The 19,896-nt window shown below is 52.4% G+C and overlaps 1 protein-coding gene across 1 annotated transcript in view; it reads right to left on the bottom strand.

Annotated features, from left to right (window-relative positions):
• LOC149361615 (uncharacterized) overlaps positions 1-19,896 on the bottom strand; it is a 207,665-nt gene that overhangs the window by 14,396 nt on the left and 173,373 nt on the right. The window contains exons 5-16 of the mRNA XM_089572735.1: positions 16,765-16,890; positions 16,176-16,297; positions 14,823-15,349; positions 13,309-13,693; positions 12,413-12,510; positions 11,349-12,255; positions 10,232-10,456; positions 7,185-7,388; positions 4,795-5,456; positions 3,775-3,975; positions 2,270-2,710; positions 1,348-1,552 (exon numbers count right to left, since the gene is read on the bottom strand). Coding sequence (XP_089428861.1) covers positions 1,348-1,552; positions 2,270-2,710; positions 3,775-3,975; positions 4,795-5,456; positions 7,185-7,388; positions 10,232-10,456; positions 11,349-12,255; positions 12,413-12,510; positions 13,309-13,693; positions 14,823-15,349; positions 16,176-16,297; positions 16,765-16,890 — 4,103 coding nt within the window. The remainder of the gene's footprint in view (positions 1-1,347; positions 1,553-2,269; positions 2,711-3,774; positions 3,976-4,794; positions 5,457-7,184; positions 7,389-10,231; positions 10,457-11,348; positions 12,256-12,412; positions 12,511-13,308; positions 13,694-14,822; positions 15,350-16,175; positions 16,298-16,764; positions 16,891-19,896) is intronic.

The following is a 19,896-nucleotide window of genomic DNA, read 5'->3' as shown; positions in this document are numbered from 1 at the left end:
GAGCATTAAGTGTATGCCCTCCGTTTCGTTGTCATATTTGTTGATGGACACTTGACAAACTCATTTCGTTGCTGCTCTTTTTCTGTTTTTATCCTTTTGATCCCCTCCCTACGTATAGAGTAGCCTGCTGGGCATCGCCTGGTTAACGTGCCTGCCTTTCTGTCCTTCTGTTTTCCCTCTCTCTGCAGCAAAAAAAAAAGAGACACTGATCAGCGCAAATCTACAGATCACAAGAATGACGTTCAGCAAAAGCAGCACTACAAAAAAAGATTTAGGAAATTTAAAGGTAGATGAATCGTTGACTGGTGGGTGCACCAAAAGGGGCTGGCTAAACTAGGTTGCGGCATAACTGATTCATTCAGCGAGTACCATGATATCCCTTCATTTTTTCATCACACTTTTTTTTCTCCTCTGTTCTTTCTATTTTGATTCTTTCTTGGCTTCTTCTTTCTCTTATTATAGTTGTTCTTTAGTCCGTTCTTTCTTTTCCCTTTCTCTTCTTTTTTTCTCTCTTTTGGCTTCTGTCTTCTTTCGCTTCTCCCTCTTGGCTTCCCTTAGTATTTGAGACTAGCAAGGAAACTATGCGCCGAATCGCCCAAAAATCTGAACAGGGAGCAAGGGGTCATCCTAAGAAAAGTGCAATCAAATGCTTACATAAACCCAGCAATATTCATCTAAATGTTTCCAAATTCGTACGATCTGCATTGCGCCTTCTGCGGTGAAGTCACTAACTTATACCACGTCGTATGGGCACACCAGAAGAATCCAGCTGCTCCAAGAATCAATAACCCAACAACTGAGGACTGAGAGGAGGCGCTGTCTAGCTCACATTTGGAAGACCAGCTATCGCTGGTGCACCGGGCAAGAGCCGGGATGTTGCCGTAAAAGTTAGACTAGGCTGACGGATGGGACGGCTCCATGTCCAGCATGGAAGCTAAAAGGCAATGTCCTTCTACATCCATAATATTCGTGGCTAAAAAGTAGAAAAAAGTGGGCGAGCGAAAAGTGGGCTTCTTGATGACGACGATCACAACACACACGCTGTGCCCGGGAAGCTTCACATCAACAGCTATCACTGTATAAAAAGCGCGAAGATCAAAAGTAGGCTTTTTTGCTAAGACCTCCGTCCATGCAGTTCATGCCTCTCGCTTTCGTTTACCTTCGAAATCGCGAAGTGTTTGCGAAGTGTGTCAATCGAAAACGGAGCACCACAATCTGAAGCAATTCATGTGTAAACACAGGCTGCAGCAGAATGACGCAGTAAAAACAAACAGCTGTACAGTGAAATTTACGGCTAACCCTTGGCAGAGCACTGGTTAGAAGCCTACTTCGGCTCCTTCCACTTGCCTGGGAGAATTCTCCGGCCAGGCCAGCCGCTCCGGGACTCCGGTAGTAGGCGACTTGAACGCGGCCGTTGCCGCTGTTGCCGTCGGCGAACTTGAAGATGGACCCGTCGTGCCGGGTGATGCGCACGTTTTGAGTGAAGTTCATCACCATGCTCCGGTAAGCATCATCCATTACCAGCTCGCAAGGCTTGTCCTCAGTGGGGCACCTAATGAATCAGGATCAGTGAGAGGTGGTAGTTAGAAAAGCGCGCCGCAATCAAATAAACATGTCATATGGAGGCAATGACGAAAGTTTAGAAACATGAACTACAACTAAAAAAAACGTTTTGACCGAGCGGAGCAGAAGATTTCTCTCCACAGGTGTTGTTCACGATGCGAAAGACTAAATTTTTTTTTGACAATACTGTTGCAGCTGGCTGCACACGTGGACACAGGTCGCTTTAGCACAGGTAGCTGCATTAAATAAAATAGATTTACTTTAGATGGGGTAATGTGGAAAAATTCGATCCTGGAATATTGTCAAGCAAGCTTCACAGAGCAGCTAAACGTCTGTAAGATGACACTCATATGCATTTCATGGCTAGTCTTTAATGATGCGATAGCATTGAAGCATCGTCAAGGAAAAAAAAACGAAAAGGTCAGGTTCGCGTGTAAAATACATGCAAAAGGCGATATACATGTTTCATGACGCTTCTTGGAAAGAGCATCACTGGTCACATACGCAGCGCGCAATGGTCAAATATGCTTAAAGGGCAGAAAAGAGTAGAACAGGCTGACGGTGCTAATGTAGCCTACGCGGACACCAGTTCTTCAATCTGTCGCGTTCGCGTCCTCCGGTTTGTGTAGTTGGGAGCTATAGGCCTAACGGTGACCAACAAACTGTTGATAAAACAAAAACAAATCGAAATTCGGGGAGGCTTCACCTCGTCTTGCGTGCCTGGTCGAGGCCGCTAGCCAGGGCGAACACTGCAGTGACCGTTGAGGCCGCGGTGCCTCCGTCCTCTTCGTCCGGCGACGACGCTCCACCTCCGCTGGCGGCCATAGACGGCGGCAGCGAGTTGGCGCAGGCGGCAGGACCCCTGCACCCAGTCTTCTGCTCGACGTAGGCGCGGTACCAGGGGTCGCGGACGTTGCCTACGTAGCTCAGGTGCTGCAGGTGGTCCCGGAATCCGGGAACGTCTGCTGGCGCCAGGCGCAGGGACAGGGAGCCCAGAGCCACGTCCGGGTGGCGGGAGAGCACGTCCCGGAGGCCCAGCGCGACGAAGGTCAGGTCGGACGACTGAGGCGACACGGAAGACGCCACCTCGTGCAAGTGAGCCAGCAAGGCCTCGGCCGCCTTGTCCTTGAGGAACAGTACCACGACCCTGAGTGGAAGAACGAACGAGTGCCATTTTCACCGCAGTGCAAAAGCTACTTATTGAAGAAATTTGCAGTCTTTGCAGGTGACGTACAACGAATGAAGATTGGTTCAGCAGTGCCTCTCGCCACTAAAATTTCACACTGATGTCGTTGGGCTTTATTTTGTTTGATTTATGACTTGATTTATGGGCGTTCAACGTCCCAAAGCGTCTCAGGCTATGAGAGACGCCGTAGTGAAAGGCTCCGGAAATTTCGACCGCCTGGGGTTCTTAAACGTGCACTGACATCAAACAGTACAAGGGCCTCTAAAATTTAGCCTTCATTGAAATTCGACCCCCGCGGCCAGGATCGAACCCACGTATTTAGGCTCAGCAGTCGAGCGCCATAACCACTGAGCCACCGCGGGGGCCTTTACTTTGTCGTTGTTATTATTGAAACGTCCGTCAGCCACAGCTACTTTTTTCTAGGAACCAGATCAAGACTCTAGGAAGTGCGTCGCTTGCTCAGCTAGAGCTGACTGGAAATCTAACTCTGCCTATAGTTTAGCCGACAGAAAGGTTTAACGCACAGTATATACCATAACTGTATCTAAAGAGATCAGGCCTCTACACTTAGCATTTAAAATCAAGAAAAATGGTTTCAAAAAAGCAAGGACACCGTATCTCACTTGGAAGGATCTCCTGACATGCAGAAGAATCGGTTTCTGAGCTAGTTCATGCATAGCAAGAATAGCAACAATCAACGAGCAGCTGAGCAGGGAAGGACACACGACAGTCTCGTGACGAGTGTCCTTTCCTTGTCGGTTCGTTGGCTGTGGCAATTCTTATTACATCCTGACCTGCGCCGTGATAGATTGCATCAAAGAAGGCAGAGAGAAATAAGTTCACGTACACGTAACACTCGATCTGGTCAGAGCTTCGGAGGCAACCCATTTGTCTTTGACTAAAAGTCCGCCAGGATGACGTTAATTAGGCGTGCGCACGGCGCTAGAGACTAAGCGGCTGGCTTCAGAAAGAACGCAAGCGACACCACACAATTCGAGGTGCACTCAAAATCGGCGGTGACTCACCGGGCGCCTTCCCTGCGTCTCCTGAGCAGCTGCGTGGCAGCACCACGCAGACTGTCCTCGGAGGCACCGTCCCTGAGGCGTAGTGAGGTAGCGAGACGAAGAGGGCCCCCTTCCACGGCTCGCTCGAACTGCTCCCACACGTCTTGCAGCTCATCGTCCTGGTCGTCGAACACCGCCGATACGTAGGTCCACTTGAAGTGCCTGCCGGATGGTAGCCGATGGAATAAGAGGTCGCTCTCATCGCAGACAACCTGCTGCACTGGGACGCGCAAGCATTGATTGCTGACAGCTCGGTTTGATTTATTGGGGTTTAACGTCAAAAAGTGACTCAGGCTATTATGAGGGACGCCTGTAGTTAAGGGCTCCGGAAATTTCGACCACCTGGGGTTTTTTAACGTGCACTGACATTGCTCAAAACAAGGACCTCTAGAATTCCGGCTTCATAGAAATATTCGACTGCCACAGCCGGGGTTGAACCCGTGTCTTTCGAGCGCCATGACTATACTGAGCTTTGACAGCTCGAAATGGCTGATACTTTAGGCAGCACAACGAAAGCGTGGGTTGAACGTCTACAAATAAAAACGGGGTAGGATAGGCTAAGAGTTTGGGTTATTTGTGCTCGGATTTGTGTGTCACAAAGTACTGCGTGTTACAGTGCAGAAACGTGGCTGTCTGTTCACCGAGTTAATTTTTATTACGTTCAGCGAGAACCCTAACAAACTGGAAACCGTTGAACCCTTAGCTGCTGTGTATTGAGCTCCGAAATTAGTTGCTCACGGAAGAAATTTCGTCCCTGATAACGACAGCACTTGCTGGTTCACTCTTTGTTGCCTCTTTGTAACTGTTTTTTTCCGCAGATCTAAGCTATAAACTAGCAACGTTCTCTCGAGCGACCAAGTAAATCAGATGCAGTTAGACATGAAGGCGCGTTGCGCAATCGGCGGGAATAATGCGCACTTCTATAGAATGAGGCGGCGAACGCCAGCTAACTACAGCACCAGAGGCGAGCTATCGTCGCACCTGAGGACACGGAGAAAAGCCTGGGCCACCTCTGCATTTGAGGGGAGCACCCTCAGCAGACTCGGGTAGCGGCGGCCTCCCAGTTGCGAAAGCGACGAGTCCGAGGCGACGGTGGGCACGCCGGCGGCGGCTGCCAGCACGTCAGCCGCCGGCTTGACCGTGCACTGACCGCCGCTGTTCCTGCCGGAAGCGACGAAACCGAACACGCGCTCCAGCGAGGGCAGTCGCACGCCCGTAGCCAGTGAGGCGAGCGAGCCGCTGGCGAAGTTGGCGAGGTCCCGGTAGGTCTTCTCGCGGCTGCCGCAAACGTCGAAGACCACTGCCCCCAGCCGGACACCCGGAAGCACCGATGGGCTGGCGTTGATCTGGTCCAGCGCCCAGAGGAAGGCCTCGACGCGCCGTACGCCGGACTCTGAGACCCGCGGCGAGCAGCGGAACGGTGCGTCGCCCCGTTCGTGCACCGAGAACGAGGCGGCCAGGTAGACGTTGTCGGGCGAAGGCACCACCAGGAAGTCGACCGCCTTGCGGGCGCACTGGTGCTGGCAGGTGGCCGCCACGCAGGCTGAACGCAGCTCGGACAGGGCCACCTCTTTGCCGTCGCTGCCGCTGTAGGTGACCACGGGCATCAGCTCGGTGAAGCGGTCGTCGACAAGGTGGCCCGCCTGCGACGGGTGGGAACAGCAAGAATTCGGAACGGTCGCGTTTGCCAACGGTGAAAGAAACGAGAAATCTATAGTGCTCTCGAATGTGATATGTTCTAAGATCAATGATGGCGATTTAATTTTAATGGCGCGAGCGCTGCTTGGCCAGACAGCTGCACGACTAAAGTGTATGGTCTCAATGTAATGAGGTCAAAGACACTTCTTCCAAGCATTTCAGCCCAGAGGAGCCCAGCACCATGCAGTGGGAAAGCGGGTACCCATTGGAAGACCGGTGGGTACATGGCGACACCGTGCACGCCTCCCACATAAGAGGCGCATGCTCAGACCATCAGACAACTGCTGCGGTTGGTACGTTCTTCAAGACGACCGGGACGTCACAGATGGTGGCTGAATGCATCTCCTAACACTGTCGGCGCAATGGCTCTCCTTTTGGCATCATAATCCACGTAACGTGAAGTTCGGATACCGGTAACAGGATACGAGAAGTATGGCTTGTAAACAAATGCTCGAAACACGGAGTCAAATCTCTACCTTTGTCCCGCTTTAAGGCGATTTTACATGGGGCGTCCAGAAAGAGAAAATTCAGCACTGTCGCCGAGGTCATGTGCTATCTTCGGGTCTGGTTTCACATGCAACGTATCGACAGCGAATTTGGTCGAAAGCACACATAAGGGTTGCTGCAGACTGCTGCTGGCAATAGACACGTGACCGCATGTGACATGAAGTCATGAAGATCCCCGTCGGTCGCCTGTGGAAGTATGATGCCGACGTTGCGATTGACTTCCAACCAGGCAGAAACACATCGCAAGTCGTCTCCGACCGGACCGACGCTGTCTCCAGTCGGAGACCTCCGGAAGTCGTAGAGTTGGACGGTGAAGTCGGACGGCGAAAACTAGAACATGCGAAACGTGCCTAGATGACCAACAGGTGCAGTTTGTAGAATCTTGATGTCTGTTTAAAAGAGTGCTGATACACTCCCGATATATCTCCTTTGCTGTCTGAATTTCAGCGACTATAGTAAAAGGGAACATATAAGGATTATTTGCCATTAACTGAAAGGACTGTTTATAAGACCAGAGTAGCAGTCGCTGAGGAAAACCTTTCACCCGAATCAAACCTTCCTATTTAGCCGAATGCGTCATGGAAAGGTCTCTTTCGTCGGCTGCAGCGAGGTCATCCCATGGTATTGCATATTTAAGTTCCGCTAAGTGTTTTCCTACGCACCGAGCGATTTATGTGCATTGTGCTCATATCTATGTACTCATATGGTGACAACATCGTCGGATATACGTCATCTGGGCTCTCCGACTGCAAAAGAAACTTGAGCAGCTCGCTGGGTCTTTAATGCTTTTCCTGCGGTTCCCAGACATTTGCTTTCATTCTTGTCTTCTTGCTTATTTTTATATTAATAACGTGTGCTATTTTATTGGCATTTGACTGCTAGTAAAAAAGAACCATTATGTGTAGAAAGAACTTGTAGCTGACACCGTCAAAGAATTCACTCTTTTTTTTTTCACGTGGACTTAAAGAAACGGAAGAAATCCCCTTAAGACAGAACAGCAGCCGCGCCATGTCATAGTTTCGTTACTCCTTGCTCTATCAGCTTAGCCTGCGCCATCATCGCACCCTGCAGGTCATAACAATCTACGTTTTGGAAAAGCTGCGTTCTCCTTCCTGCTCTTCCTGCACAAAATGTGTACTGCATACTTTTCCAAGCAGCGAACTCACCCTCTGGGGCGCGATGCCGGCGGACGACTTGCGCACGTTCCAGAGGTCGACGGCGATGTCACCGTGGCCGTGGTCGGTGAAGGCAAACACCTGCTCCTTGTCGCCCACACGCATGGTGGTGGCGCGCCGCACGTGCTCGTCCAGCGCCTCGCCAACGCCCACCGCGGTGGACAGGAGCCGCGCGCAGTACGACGCGTCAGCCGCCTGCGAGGCACAGCGGGAGAGGTGAATTGCACATCAGAGTGGGATTACGCCACACAGCCGTTACTGTCAACTGATGCTGAACTCGGTGGTGACATCGGAGCAGAATATGCAGGGAAAGTAATGGAAAATTCATTATTCAGTGCGCCAATCACGCGCATATCGGTCGCGAGTTACGAAGCACGAAGTTCAGGACTGATATTGAATCCCTTGCAAAGCACAAAGCCTCAGGTCAGGCGCAACTTCAAAGGGGCCGGCTACTTATGCAGCAGACATGGTGCAATGAGCTTTAAGAAATTCATGAACGTAATTTGCAGCACATTGTATGATGCCAGACTTTTTACAAAATAGATATTCCAATGGCTTAGGCTGAACTAATGAGAGAGCATGTAGTTCAAGCCGAGTTTTTTGGCAGCCGGATTCCTGATTAGCGCACTGTCATAACTGAACGTTTAGCAAATAGGAACCTGACTGGTCCAAAATAGAAAACGAACACAATACATTCGCGTGTTAAGGTAGTACAGTCCGCACGTCGTACACTGTGGCCCGCGGCACACTGCGGTACACACTGGCCCGAGGTGCATTCTGCCCTTGGGAATTCTGAACACTCGGGAAAGCTGTATTACGGCCGCTTGATGAAAAACGCTTTGCATCAAGCGGCCGTAGCTGCATACGCTCGGGAATGCTGCATACGCTCGGTAATGCTGCATACGCTCGGTAATGCTGCATACGCTCGGTAATGCTGCATACGCTCGGTAATGCTGCATACGCTCGGTAATGCTGCATACGCTCGGAAATGCTGCATACGCTCGGAAATGCTGCATACGCTCGGAAATGCTGCATACGCTCGGAAATGCTGCATACGCTCGGAAATGCTGCATACGCTCGGAAATGCTGCATACGCTCGGAAATGCTGCATACGCTCGGAAATGCTGCATACGCTCGGAAATGCTGCATACGCTCGGGAATGCTGCATACGCTCGGGAATGCTGCATACGCTCGGGAATGCTGCATACGCTCGGGAATGCTGCATACGCTCGGGAATGCTGCATACGCTCGGGAATGCTGCATACGCTCGGGAGTGCTGCATACGCTCGGGAGTGCTGCATACGCTCGGGAGTGCTGCATACGCTCGGGAGTGCTGCATACGCTCGGGAGTGCTGCATACGCTCGGGAGTGCTGCATACGCTCGGGAGTGCTGCATACGCTCGGGAGTGCTGCATACGCTCGGGAGTGCTGCATACGCTCGGGAGTGCTGCATACGCTCGGGAGTGCTGCATACGCTCGGGAGTGCTGCATACGCTCGGGAGTGCTGCATACGCTCGGGAGTGCTGCATACGCTCGGGAGTGCTGCATACGCTCGGGAGTGCTGCATACACTCGGGAGTGCTGCATACACTCGGCAGTGCTGCATACACTCGACAGTGCTGCATACACTCGGCAGTGCTGCATACACTCGGCAGTGCTGCATACACTCGGGAGTGCTGCATACACTCGGGAATGCTGCATACACTCGGGAATGCTGCATACACTCGGGAATGCTGCATACACTCGGGAATGCTGCATACACTCGGGAATGCTGCATACACTCGGGAATGCTGCATACACTCGCGAATGCTGCATACACTCGCGAATGCTGCATACACTCGCGAATGCTGCATACACTCGCGAATGCTGCATACACTCGCGAATGCTGCATACACTCGCGAATGCTGCATACACTCGCGAATGCTGCATACACTCGCGAATGCTGCATACACTCGCGAATGCTGCATACACTCGCATACGCTCGGGAATGCTCCATACGCTCGGGAATGCTCCATACGCTCGGGAATGCTCCATACGCTCGGGAATGCTCCATACGCTCGGGAATGCTCCATACGCTCGGGAATGCTCCATACGCTCGGGAATGCTGCATACGCTCGGGAGTGCTGCATACGCTCGGGAGTGCTGCATACGCTCGGGAGTGCTGCATACGCTCGGGAGTGCTGCATACGCTCGGGAGTGCTGCATACACTCGGGAGTGCTGCATACACTCGGGAGTGCTGCATACACTCGGGAGTGCTGCATACACTCGGGAGTGCTGCATACACTCGGGAGTGCTGCATACACTCGGGAGTGCTGCATACACTCGGGAATGCTGCATACACTCGGGAATGCTGCATACACTCGGGAATGCTGCATACACTCGCGAATGCTGCATACACTCGCGAATGCTGCATACACTCGCGAATGCTGCATACACTCGCGAATGCTGCATACACTCGCGAATGCTGCATACACTCGCGAATGCTGCATACACTCGCGAATGCTGCATACACTCGCGAATGCTGCATACACTCGCGAATGCTGCATACACTCGCGAATGCTGCATACACTCGCGAATGCTGCATACACTCGCGAATGCTGCCTACACTCGCGAATGCTGCCTACACTCGCGAATGCTGCATACACTCGCGAATGCTGCCTACACTCGCGAATGCTGCATACACTCGCGAATGCTGCATACACTCGCGAATGCTGCATACACTCGCGAATGCTGCATACACTCGCGAATGCTGCATACACTCGAGAATGCTGCATACACTCGAGAATGTTGTTTACACTCGAGAATGCTGTTTACACTCGGGAATGCTGTTTACACTCGGGAATGCTGTTTACACTCGGGAATGCTGTACACTCGGGAATGCTGTACACTCGGGACTCTGGTCTCCTGTTCACATGGGAACGCTGTACACCATTCAACGCTGTACACTAACTAGTTCGCTGAGCTGGAAATGATTCCTGGGGCTCCCGATAGCAAGCAGCTAGTGCTTAGTACATAACACATGAGACGGAGCCGCTCACCTCTTGCGAGCCGCCGCACACCTGCTCGCGTAGATCCCTCAGCGCGGTGGCGGCCACCAGCACGGCCTGCATGACGTCCACCACCGAGCGGCTGGGCAGGAGCGGCACCGAGCACTCCTGGCCCTCCTGGACGCGGTGGCACGTCCGGGCCTGCGACCACAGCTTGCTGAAGAAGCGGTTCTGGTCAGGGCGCAGACGCTCGTAGTACGACTCGAAGTCCAGCACCTGCGTAGGAGACGACGACACAGTGGCCGAGATGTCACGCTGCACGCTTCAGAAGCGAGCGCTGCACGGGTTCAAATTCCACCCAAGCAAAAAATTCACAGACGATCGATGCGATTCACGTGGCAGAGTATTCGGTAGCATTAGCTTTCACTCCGGATGGAGCAGCTGCTGCCGCTGAAGGGTTCAGACCATGCGAGCGGGTGGCGTGATGAAGTCCATCAAGCGCCTTGTGACACGCTGTATCCCCGCTCCGCTCTTCTGACTCATCCAAGAAATGATGGTGTGATACGCCTTACAGCCTCGACTCTGACTGGCGACCGCGGCGCCTTTCTCGCCAACCAAAGCCCCCACCTCTTTTCATCTTCCCTCTGCCTCCTCATCCCAAAAAGTGGAGAGGGGGACATTTTCACTACACATTATCTCCGCCAATACAGGCTTCACACGCCAACAGGAACGTCAGACACATTGCGGTAATGGGCACTCTAATGCTCACGCATTAAAATCGATTTGGTTAAAGGTGCTCGAATGGCAACTTACAGACAAGGTGCAGTTAAACTGGTTTAGGCTTCGAGACCTAGCAGTAGCGGGGAAGGCCTATATTAAGATTTGGAGACTATGCCATTACAACAGTATAAGCTCGTAACCCTGGCACCACGTGCAAACAATATTTACTTGCGCAGTGAGAATGCGTTACCGATTAAAAAAAAGAAACTTTCAACTTTTTATCTGCCCCTGCACCCCCTGCACGGAGACAATCCGTGGCACAGTAAAAAAAAAAAAACTACGCGACTTAAACGTAAACCTACAAACAACTAAAATAATTTGCACAATCCCACCGATTCTGTCTGCCATTTGATTAAGCGACACTCGTAACTTGCTTGGCGCGAATTACCTGGCCGTACTGGGGACGCAGGAGCACGGCACCCAGGGCGTCTTCCTCGTGGCCGTCAAAGCTGACGGGCTGTCCACCGCCGTGCATGAGGACCAAGTCGGCGTGGTCCAGGAGTCCCTCGGACCGAGCCCTGCGGAGCTCAGCCAGGAATCGCAGCGTGTCCTCGGCGTTGGTCCACAGAACCACCGCCCTGGCGCCGCTGGCTGCAGCCGTTGCGAGGCGAGTGATGAGGTTGGGGTCGAGGTCACGGCCGGCGTCCAGCGTCGCTTGGACGGCGAGGCAGATGCGAGCAGTATCGGCGCGCTCCTTGAAGGCGTCGGCGGCACGCGACTCGCTATGGCTGGACACGACGGAGACGTAGCTCCAGTCCAAGCTCTGCAGATATGTCACTGCTGACTCGGCGATCTTCTCGACTGGAAGAGGGACCTGGTAGAGGTAGCCCTTGCGGGGATCGTGCGAGGCGGCGAGGTCCGTGGTGGACACCAGTGTGACATTTAGGCGGGACAGGAGGGACGCAGCCACGCGAGTGTCCTCGGGCGACAGGGACGAGGCCACGAACACCGTTGGAACACCTAGTTCGGAGAAGTGCTCCAGCACGGCCGAAACGTCGCGGGTGAGAATGGACGCCGAGGAGCAGGTGTCAATCATGCGTAGTTCCAGCTTGAGGCCCGGAAAGAGCTGGCCGTTGGAGTTTATCTTGCGCACCATCCAGCTGGCGGCTTCCAGGTCTTGCACGGCCAGACGATTGACCGAGTCACCGCACTCGAACGCGGCGTGGCTGGAGTCGTGCAGTGGGAGCAGGACCGGAAGGACGATGTCTGCGGCACTCACCCCAGCGTCGCTGGCCGGCACAGACGAAGCCGAAGAGGCGGTTGCTTCTGCCTCTTCCAGACGGGTCGTACGGAACCTGATACAAAGAAACGCGGAGTTAGCGCGTCATTGCTTGTCATTGTCTAAAATTTGTCTAGTTTGAGAGCTATAAAAAATTACATACGAATTGTATGCGCATTCAGAAAGTGAGAGTCAGACTTTACAGTGAAGAAAGGGGTACCTATTCAGCTTACCTGATGCAATTCTGGCACGTATCAGCGGAGCACAACGCCGGCATAAATCGGGTGTCCTTTTGCAAAAGCTTGGCCTCCTCGGAATCGTAAAGTATGAGCTGTATGAAAAAAGAATACCGCAAAAGAAAAGAAACTTATAGTGAACAGTCGGACAGCGACTTATGTGGACAGTAACGGAATTAATTTTCCACACAGGACACTGACGTTGTGCACTTTGGTACAGACTAAAGGAAGAGGGAGTCACCTCATCAGTTATGCCATCTGGAATTCCCCCGGCGAAATGCTACAGCCAGCGCCTGGAGAGATCACTAACAACTTCCGCGGGATAGTGCGCGATAGGTCTATCACATATGCAAAAAGACACCAAGATATTTTGGTGCTTGCTTTTCTCCCGAGTAACCTTGGCTTTAGCATAGCTCAACACGAGAAGCGCGCATCGTCCAAGGAACAATACTCCTCTGCGACCATTTTTTTTTTTCAGTGTTTTCACTTTCATCAAGTCTACTCGAGGCACTCTGTGCCGAGACAAAATTTACATGCTCAGAGAGCGCGGACTTCACTGAGCTACAGAACGGGGCCCTTTTTACACCAAGTTCTGCATCACAGCGACTGTCGTAAACCAGTTCGCGCAGCTTGGTTATGGGTCTCTTTTAATAGCCAGCAGCAGAAGTGCTCAGCAATAAATTAATTGCGGCAGCATGTAGCACGCAGGTCCCCTCATCTCTGAAGATATTTCAGGCGATTAGCTAGCTTGACTTCGCTGAAATAAATATTTCTTTTCTCCACACCAGTATCCCGTAGATCGTGACTGCCGACTTCACATTCAGCCACTTCCTACTGTTAGTTCTAAGCATGCTCAGAATGTCGAATAGCAAGTCGCGCCAAGGCCAACCTACCTGTTTGAAATCTATTCCCTTAACGGCGTCGTAGAGGAACCGAGTCAGGGCAAGGTGGCTTCCTCCGAGCTCCCCCAGGACGTCCGAAGCGGCGCGCGCTCCGCGGCTGGAAGCAGCGGCAGGGTTGTCGCCACCAGCCTTGGAGGCTGCGGCGCCGGGCTCGAGGAAGGAGCCAGCGAACTGGCGCCTCGTGAGGCGCCGCAATTCGGGGCACAGGCCCGGCTGTCCGCGGCACAGGGCCTTCCAGGCGGAGCGCAGCGCCTGCGCCAGCGTGAAGACGCCCCGGGCAGCCGGCAGGGCCCGGGACGTACGCACCAAGGCCAGGGCCGGCTCCCGACTCAGGGAGAGGTCGGGACACGGAGCGGCGTTCTCCAGGCCAGGGACCCTACAGTCAACGGTGCGGGGCGATTGTGCCACGTACTCGACAGAAATGGCACCGACAGGTACGTACAGGTGGCCGCAGATGACGTTATACGCTCCGTACGCTGCGTATATCCGCATCCATAGCCGAGACAATTTCTTAACGGCCTATGGAGCCATCGACGACCTATGTAGTAACCTCAAGCTACAGCATTCACCTGCTGGCCAACGATGTGGAAAATTCAAAGCCAAGTAATGATGCGCTTATGAATTTAAGGCCCACTGCGCTTATGAATTTGAGGCCCAGCTACGAGATAGGGGTAGAATATTAGGGAGCGATGACGGCTTCACATTCTCTTAGTCATAGCTTTCGACTCCACTTTGCCTCGGTGGAAGGCGAGAAACTTTTTTTTTCATTCTTGCCAAGTGTTGAAACAAGGAGCAATAATGAAGTACTGAGTGCCGTTCAGTGCGCCGCTTGTAGTCGTCATTGCTGTGCTGGCGACGAAAGTCACGAAGTATGACATATTTTTTTTTTACCTTTTCCAGTGAAGAGGCAGTCCACTGACCTCAACTTTCGTGAAGGACGGAGTGCTAGGCACGAATAAGAAAGAGGTTTATGGCGTAATGATAGACGCTATAAGATTACCCCTGTTCAAAGAATGATTTTCAAATAAATCTTTGAGGTATATATTTTTGTCCGCGTAACACTAATGACTCAAGGGCCAACATTTTGCAGATAAATTTACCGCGTACCTTCGTTCTAGCTTCTATGGAGTTCAAAGCTAATGTTCAGAGACCTTGCATCAATTAGCCAGCGTTTCGGAGAGAGCTGTATGTCTACTATATAAATATACTGTGCAGAGGGCCTGTTAGAGAGTAGCTGCTTCTTTACTCTAAAAGGCGGTTCGCTATTGAAGAAAAGACTGCCAAGATTTTAGAGCTTCTGCGGAACAATGAAGTGATGGCAGCTGTATCGCCGCCTCCTATATATATGAGGGACATTGCCTGGTGGGCAGGTCCAGATAATATTGGCACGAGGCAACAGGTGGATGCGAGAACCTTGGTCTGTGGACAGCTACTGTTACACCATCACGGTTCAAACAGAATAGAGCTATATGCGGCTACCGCTGGTAAAGAGACACGCAGCGCACCTGACACCCTGGACCCTGCACCGCTTCTGCCTGGCCACCAGTTCGAGGTACCAGTGGTCCTGCGGCCTCCGGGCGTCGGCGACGAGGCTCAGGTTGGCCCAGTGGTCCTCGAACGAGCCCACCGTGGGCGGGTACGGCGCGAGGGAGTAAAAGCCGCCCCTGTTGAGCAGCGGACCCAGCCGGCGCAGGGCCTGTTCGGCGGGCACCCAGGAGAAGAACCACTGGCGGTGGCGCAGGAACGAGTCCGGGTCCGAGGCGATCAGCTCGGCCAGCGAGTGGACCGCGTCCGGCGCGGCGACCACGAACACCGGAGTGGTGTCCTCCAGCTGGGCGAGCAGGTTGCGCAGCCTGAGCCGCGCCCGGTCGCCCCCTTCGAGGGGCAGGCTCTCGACGAGCGTGACGCAGGGCGAGGTGGCCGACACGGAGCGCTGGCTCAGCGCCTTCACCACCGCCAGGCTGGGCTCGTCGTGCGAGTGGAGCACGGCGAAGTGCTCCCACTTCATGTCGAACGCCGACTCGAGAAGCAGCTGCGGGACGACGAAGTGGCGTCAGGTTTAATTAGGCTTAATGAGGCGATCATGAGGCCGCAAGAAACGGTAATTTTTCGAAAACGACGCGTCAGAGGAAGTCGCAACAGTGTCGATAGTTTCAAGGACTTCAGCGCTTAGGAGAAACGCAAAGGCGTCGTCTGCATCTGCCAGATGCGGTCATGTCGATCGGCAAAAGAAACACTGGTGAGCCATACGTACACTAGGCGTCAAAAGTGAATGGAAGGCGACTTTGTCAAAACTATTTAATTTCTTTAAATCTAAAGCCTAATGGTCCATGCTTGTTGGTGCACAGTGCAATTCGCAAAATCGCAATTAGGCTGTACATATTTATTCAAGGATGCACGAAATGGGGGGGGGGGGGGGGGGGCAATGCTTAATTTTTTTTTCGTTAATATTGCCTTCCGTTTACTTTTGACGGCACCTGTACGTACGTAGTGAATGACACCACAATGAGTTCTACAGGGCTCGCCACGCACGCGCGATCGTTTTCTTGAGGCCACAATTTACCGCCCTCCTGCTGAGATGACATTGCAACCCATTAATGCCGAAGTATTCATCGTTAAATCTGCGAAGAAATGAAATTCAGAGTTCTACCACGCAGAACAGAGATAACTGCATAAGGCTTAAGCACAACGGTTGTCACTGACTGACTGACATTTCATTGATAGCCTCCTCACCCCGACATATTAAACTGCATTTTACGCAGTCTTTCGCAGAGCTAGCGGCTCCATGTACTTGAGAGCAACAAAATACACACTACAGGTGTCACCAAGAGCCGCCAGACGTCGCAGCTTGCTCTCACCTTAGCAAGGTACTCCGGCGGTGCTATGGCGCTGGTTTCCATGGGGATGGTTGGGACGTCGTGCTCCCGCAGAAGACTGCCGATCAGCTCTTCGTCCCTCAAAGTGCTCGTCATGAGTGTACCTATAGCGACGGGCGGAACGTTGGAGAAAAGCCAGTACTTGTTTCAAACAACATAGTATGAGCAATACATAACGAAAGCAAGGAGCATAAGTTGACGTTAATTTTCTTTAATTTGTTGTTCTGATAGATGGGAGATTGATAGCGTAATTAATTAATAATAGCTGATACGAAAAGCAGAAGAAAAAGGAGCCACATGCGACCGGTGGGCTCCGATGGGCGACAAGAGTTAGGTCGCATTTATGCGACCTTACTCTTGTCGCTATCAAAAACACTCTGCCTCCCCTTTTCTTGTACTGGCGAATTAATTTCCGAAGAAAAGAGTCATCCATCTCCAGTACTCGTCCATAAATACGATCTACAGCGTTGTCGCAACGTATCATAGAGCTGAAGTTTCCTTTGACAACAGGCGCCCATCGCTCTCTGTGGATCGCAGCTGCATGCCCCTAGCGTAGGCTTGACCGACTCACCGATCACCCTGGAGCTGTTGGCCGTGCCGACACAGGTCTCGGAGCTTCCGCGTAGAACAGGCAGGAGCGCGTCCAGCTGCAGGTAGGCCCTGGCCTTGTGGCCGCAGGAGTCGAACACCCGCATGCCTGAACACAGGGAAAGGAAGAAGCCGCGTGGCAAATACAAATCACTCTGGCGGAATGCCCCGGATATAGCAAGCCAAGCCGGGTACGGAGGCCCGCTAGCCCCATAGTCTGTGCAGAACATAAGCTTCACTCAAGCCTTAGCTCCACTACGATGCCACACTTAAGCTCCACGCTGAACACGATACATCCGAGCAACAAGAACTGAGCATTTATAACATCTGTTTTTACACTGGGGACAAGCTCGATGGCCACGAACAACGCGAAAAACTTTTTTTGCCGTTTCAGCCTTTACATGCGCCCTTGATGTGAAATGCACTGCCCGAAGTTGCATTCGCCAACAAAGCAATGCACCTCTAAACCTCAGACTGCGTGCCTATGCCGCAAGGGATTTGAGCTCTTCCACTTCAACCATGGTTACCAAGCGTATGTCTCAGGGCACACATACCTCCTAGCTTTTGCTTGTTTTATGCGAAGCATATTACTAGAGCTACACTACAGCCCGTCGAGCGCGGCGGTGGAGCTACCATTGACCTTTAGCGTGACCACGTGACACCACGTGACAACATGACGTCACAGCAGAGGAGAGATGGGCTGCCGGCTCGCGCGGTCGGCCGCGGCGGTGGAGGCTCCACATCAGAGGCGCTGCAGCTGACCACGTGACGCTACAGCAGCGGTATAAAGCTGAGCTTGCCTCGCTCTCCGGGTACTTACGAGGCGGCCAGGTGTTGGGATGCCGCCTAGAAGCAGGGCTGATTTGAACGAGAAGCGAAAGCTTCAGCGTGCCACAGAGACCGATGAAGAGCGGGATGAACGTCTGGCTAAGCGGCGTGCTCAATATGCGGCTCTGCGACAACGTTCCACAACAACTGAAGAACAAAGCGAGGAACTTTACCAAGCCTAGCCATCAATATGCTTCGCATCTGACTAGGCTAGCTAAGCCTCAGCCATTTTTTTTGAGCTGCAGTTCTAGCAGCGTCCCAGCAGCGCACAATCCAAATAAAATTGGTAAATTAGTTTTTGAGGAAAGGAAATGGCACAGTATCTGTCTCACATATCTCGGCGGACACCTGAACCGCGCCGTAAAGGAAGGGAGGAAGATGGGAGTGAAAGAAGAAAGAGAGAAAGAGGTGCCGTATTGGAGGTCTCCGGAATAATTTCGACCACCTGGGGATCGTTAACGTGCACTGACATCGCACAGCACACGGGCGCCTCTTGCGTTTCGCCTCCATCGAAACGCGGCCGCCGCGGTCGGGTTCAAAGCCGGGTACTCCAGCTCGGTAGACGAGCGCCTTACCACTGAGCCACCGCGGCGGGTAACTCAACGTGTTTTATTTCTTGCAACGAACGGCCACGAACGAGTCCAACAGTGCCTGACTGCACGTTGCCACGTGAACACCAAAACGGATCTGAGCCAGCGTCAGCACCATACCTAAATGGCGGCGTGAAGAAATTAAGTCTGAACGTAGAACGAGCGGCGCGCTTTTGTTTTTTTGCATCGCACCAATGTACTGTACCATGTTTTGTTCAAGACGCGCTCTGTCCCTTGCGAACTAGCCTCACGTCTTATGGGCGTCTTCTGCCCAACTGCACGCCTACAGCAGGCGCCGGAAACGCTAAATGAAGACCGACAGCGCATTTACGAGGCCCGATACCGAAGAGAGCCGGGGGCCTAGATGTGACAGCCCCTTGCTTATAGCGGGGTACGGGTAGGCTTAGCGCACCCAATTTCACCGTTAACGAGGAGCGTCATTCACGTGCCTCTCAGCCTGAAATGAATTTCCGGCGCTCATGTCAATTAAGAGGTGGCTGGACTGCTTCGGCGTAACTCTTATTACGCCTGCGATTCGGTAACCCGAGATTTCCACCGTTTTGATTGCACTATGCGCTCACCCTTCAAAACTAATCTATCGTTGGTACTTTCAGATCCAGCCGAACAATTGGCGTGTCGTCGTCGTTTGCCGAAAGCAATAAGCCACCGACGACGGAGTATAAATTTCTCGCTCCGTGTTCAGTGGTAGACAGCCGTCATAGCAAACGAGAACAAATAATGAAAATAAAATAAAGGGCCCAACAAACAAAACAATTCACAGGAAACAATGTTGGTTGGTTGGTTTATGGGGTTTAACGTCCCAAAGCGACTAAGGCTATGAGAGACGCCGTTGTGGAGGGCTTCGGAAATTTGGACCACCTGGATATATTTAACGTGCACTGACATCGCACAGCACACGGGCCTCTAGAATTTCTCCTCCAAAGAAATTCTTGCCGCCGCGGCCGAGATCGAACCGGCGTCTTTCGGGTCAGCAGCCGAGCACCATAACCACTGAGCCACCGCGGCGGCAGAAACAATGTAATTGTTCCAACGACAGGCTTAATATCCATGCCACGAGACCCCGTTTCCTTCTCCCCAACGCTGCCTTGCCCTAGCGAAGTAGGAAAGAGTAGACGAGTGACATTAAGACAGCAGCTAAGCTGGAGAAGGATATGGAAACCCAGGCTCAGTAATTAAACGAAATGAAGAAAGCCTTCGGAGCGAACTGGCAGTCGCTCTTGACAGCCATCACGCACGGATGCTTGGCCAGTGTTAAAGATCGTATTTCTTCCACAGTTGTTCTGTAGGTTCTGGTTCTTGTTATATCTGTATTACCGGCTTGCACAGCCAAACTGCTGTGGACGTGCATTTCACACAAGTGACTGCTATAATCGCTGTGGGGCAAGCCAAAAAAGGAATGTCTTTTTTATTTTTTGCGAAGAACTCAAGAGAACGAAAACCTAGGGGTAATGGGTCGCTTCAGTGGCCTGGGGTCCTCTTTGCGTCTCACTTCGCAGACACGGGCACTGTTATGTATTTATATGTTTCGTCATTTTTCACTTTTGCTTTCCTTCGGCACATCAAACAAAAGGGTCTCCCTTTAACCAAATCGAATGAACGTGCCTCAATGGCTAGGGTAGCGTGCCTAACTACCGAACGGCCACAAGTTCGATCCCCAACCTATTTGCCCAGTTTTC

Source organism: Amblyomma mixtum, chromosome 2 (assembly GCF_055824585.1).
Source record: "Amblyomma mixtum isolate Tamu chromosome 2, ASM5582458v1, whole genome shotgun sequence".
In the NCBI taxonomy this organism is placed as follows: Eukaryota; Metazoa; Arthropoda; class Arachnida; order Ixodida; family Ixodidae; genus Amblyomma; species Amblyomma mixtum.
The sequence above is the reverse complement of the archived record's forward strand: the minus strand, read 5'-3'. Positions and strand labels throughout refer to the sequence as shown.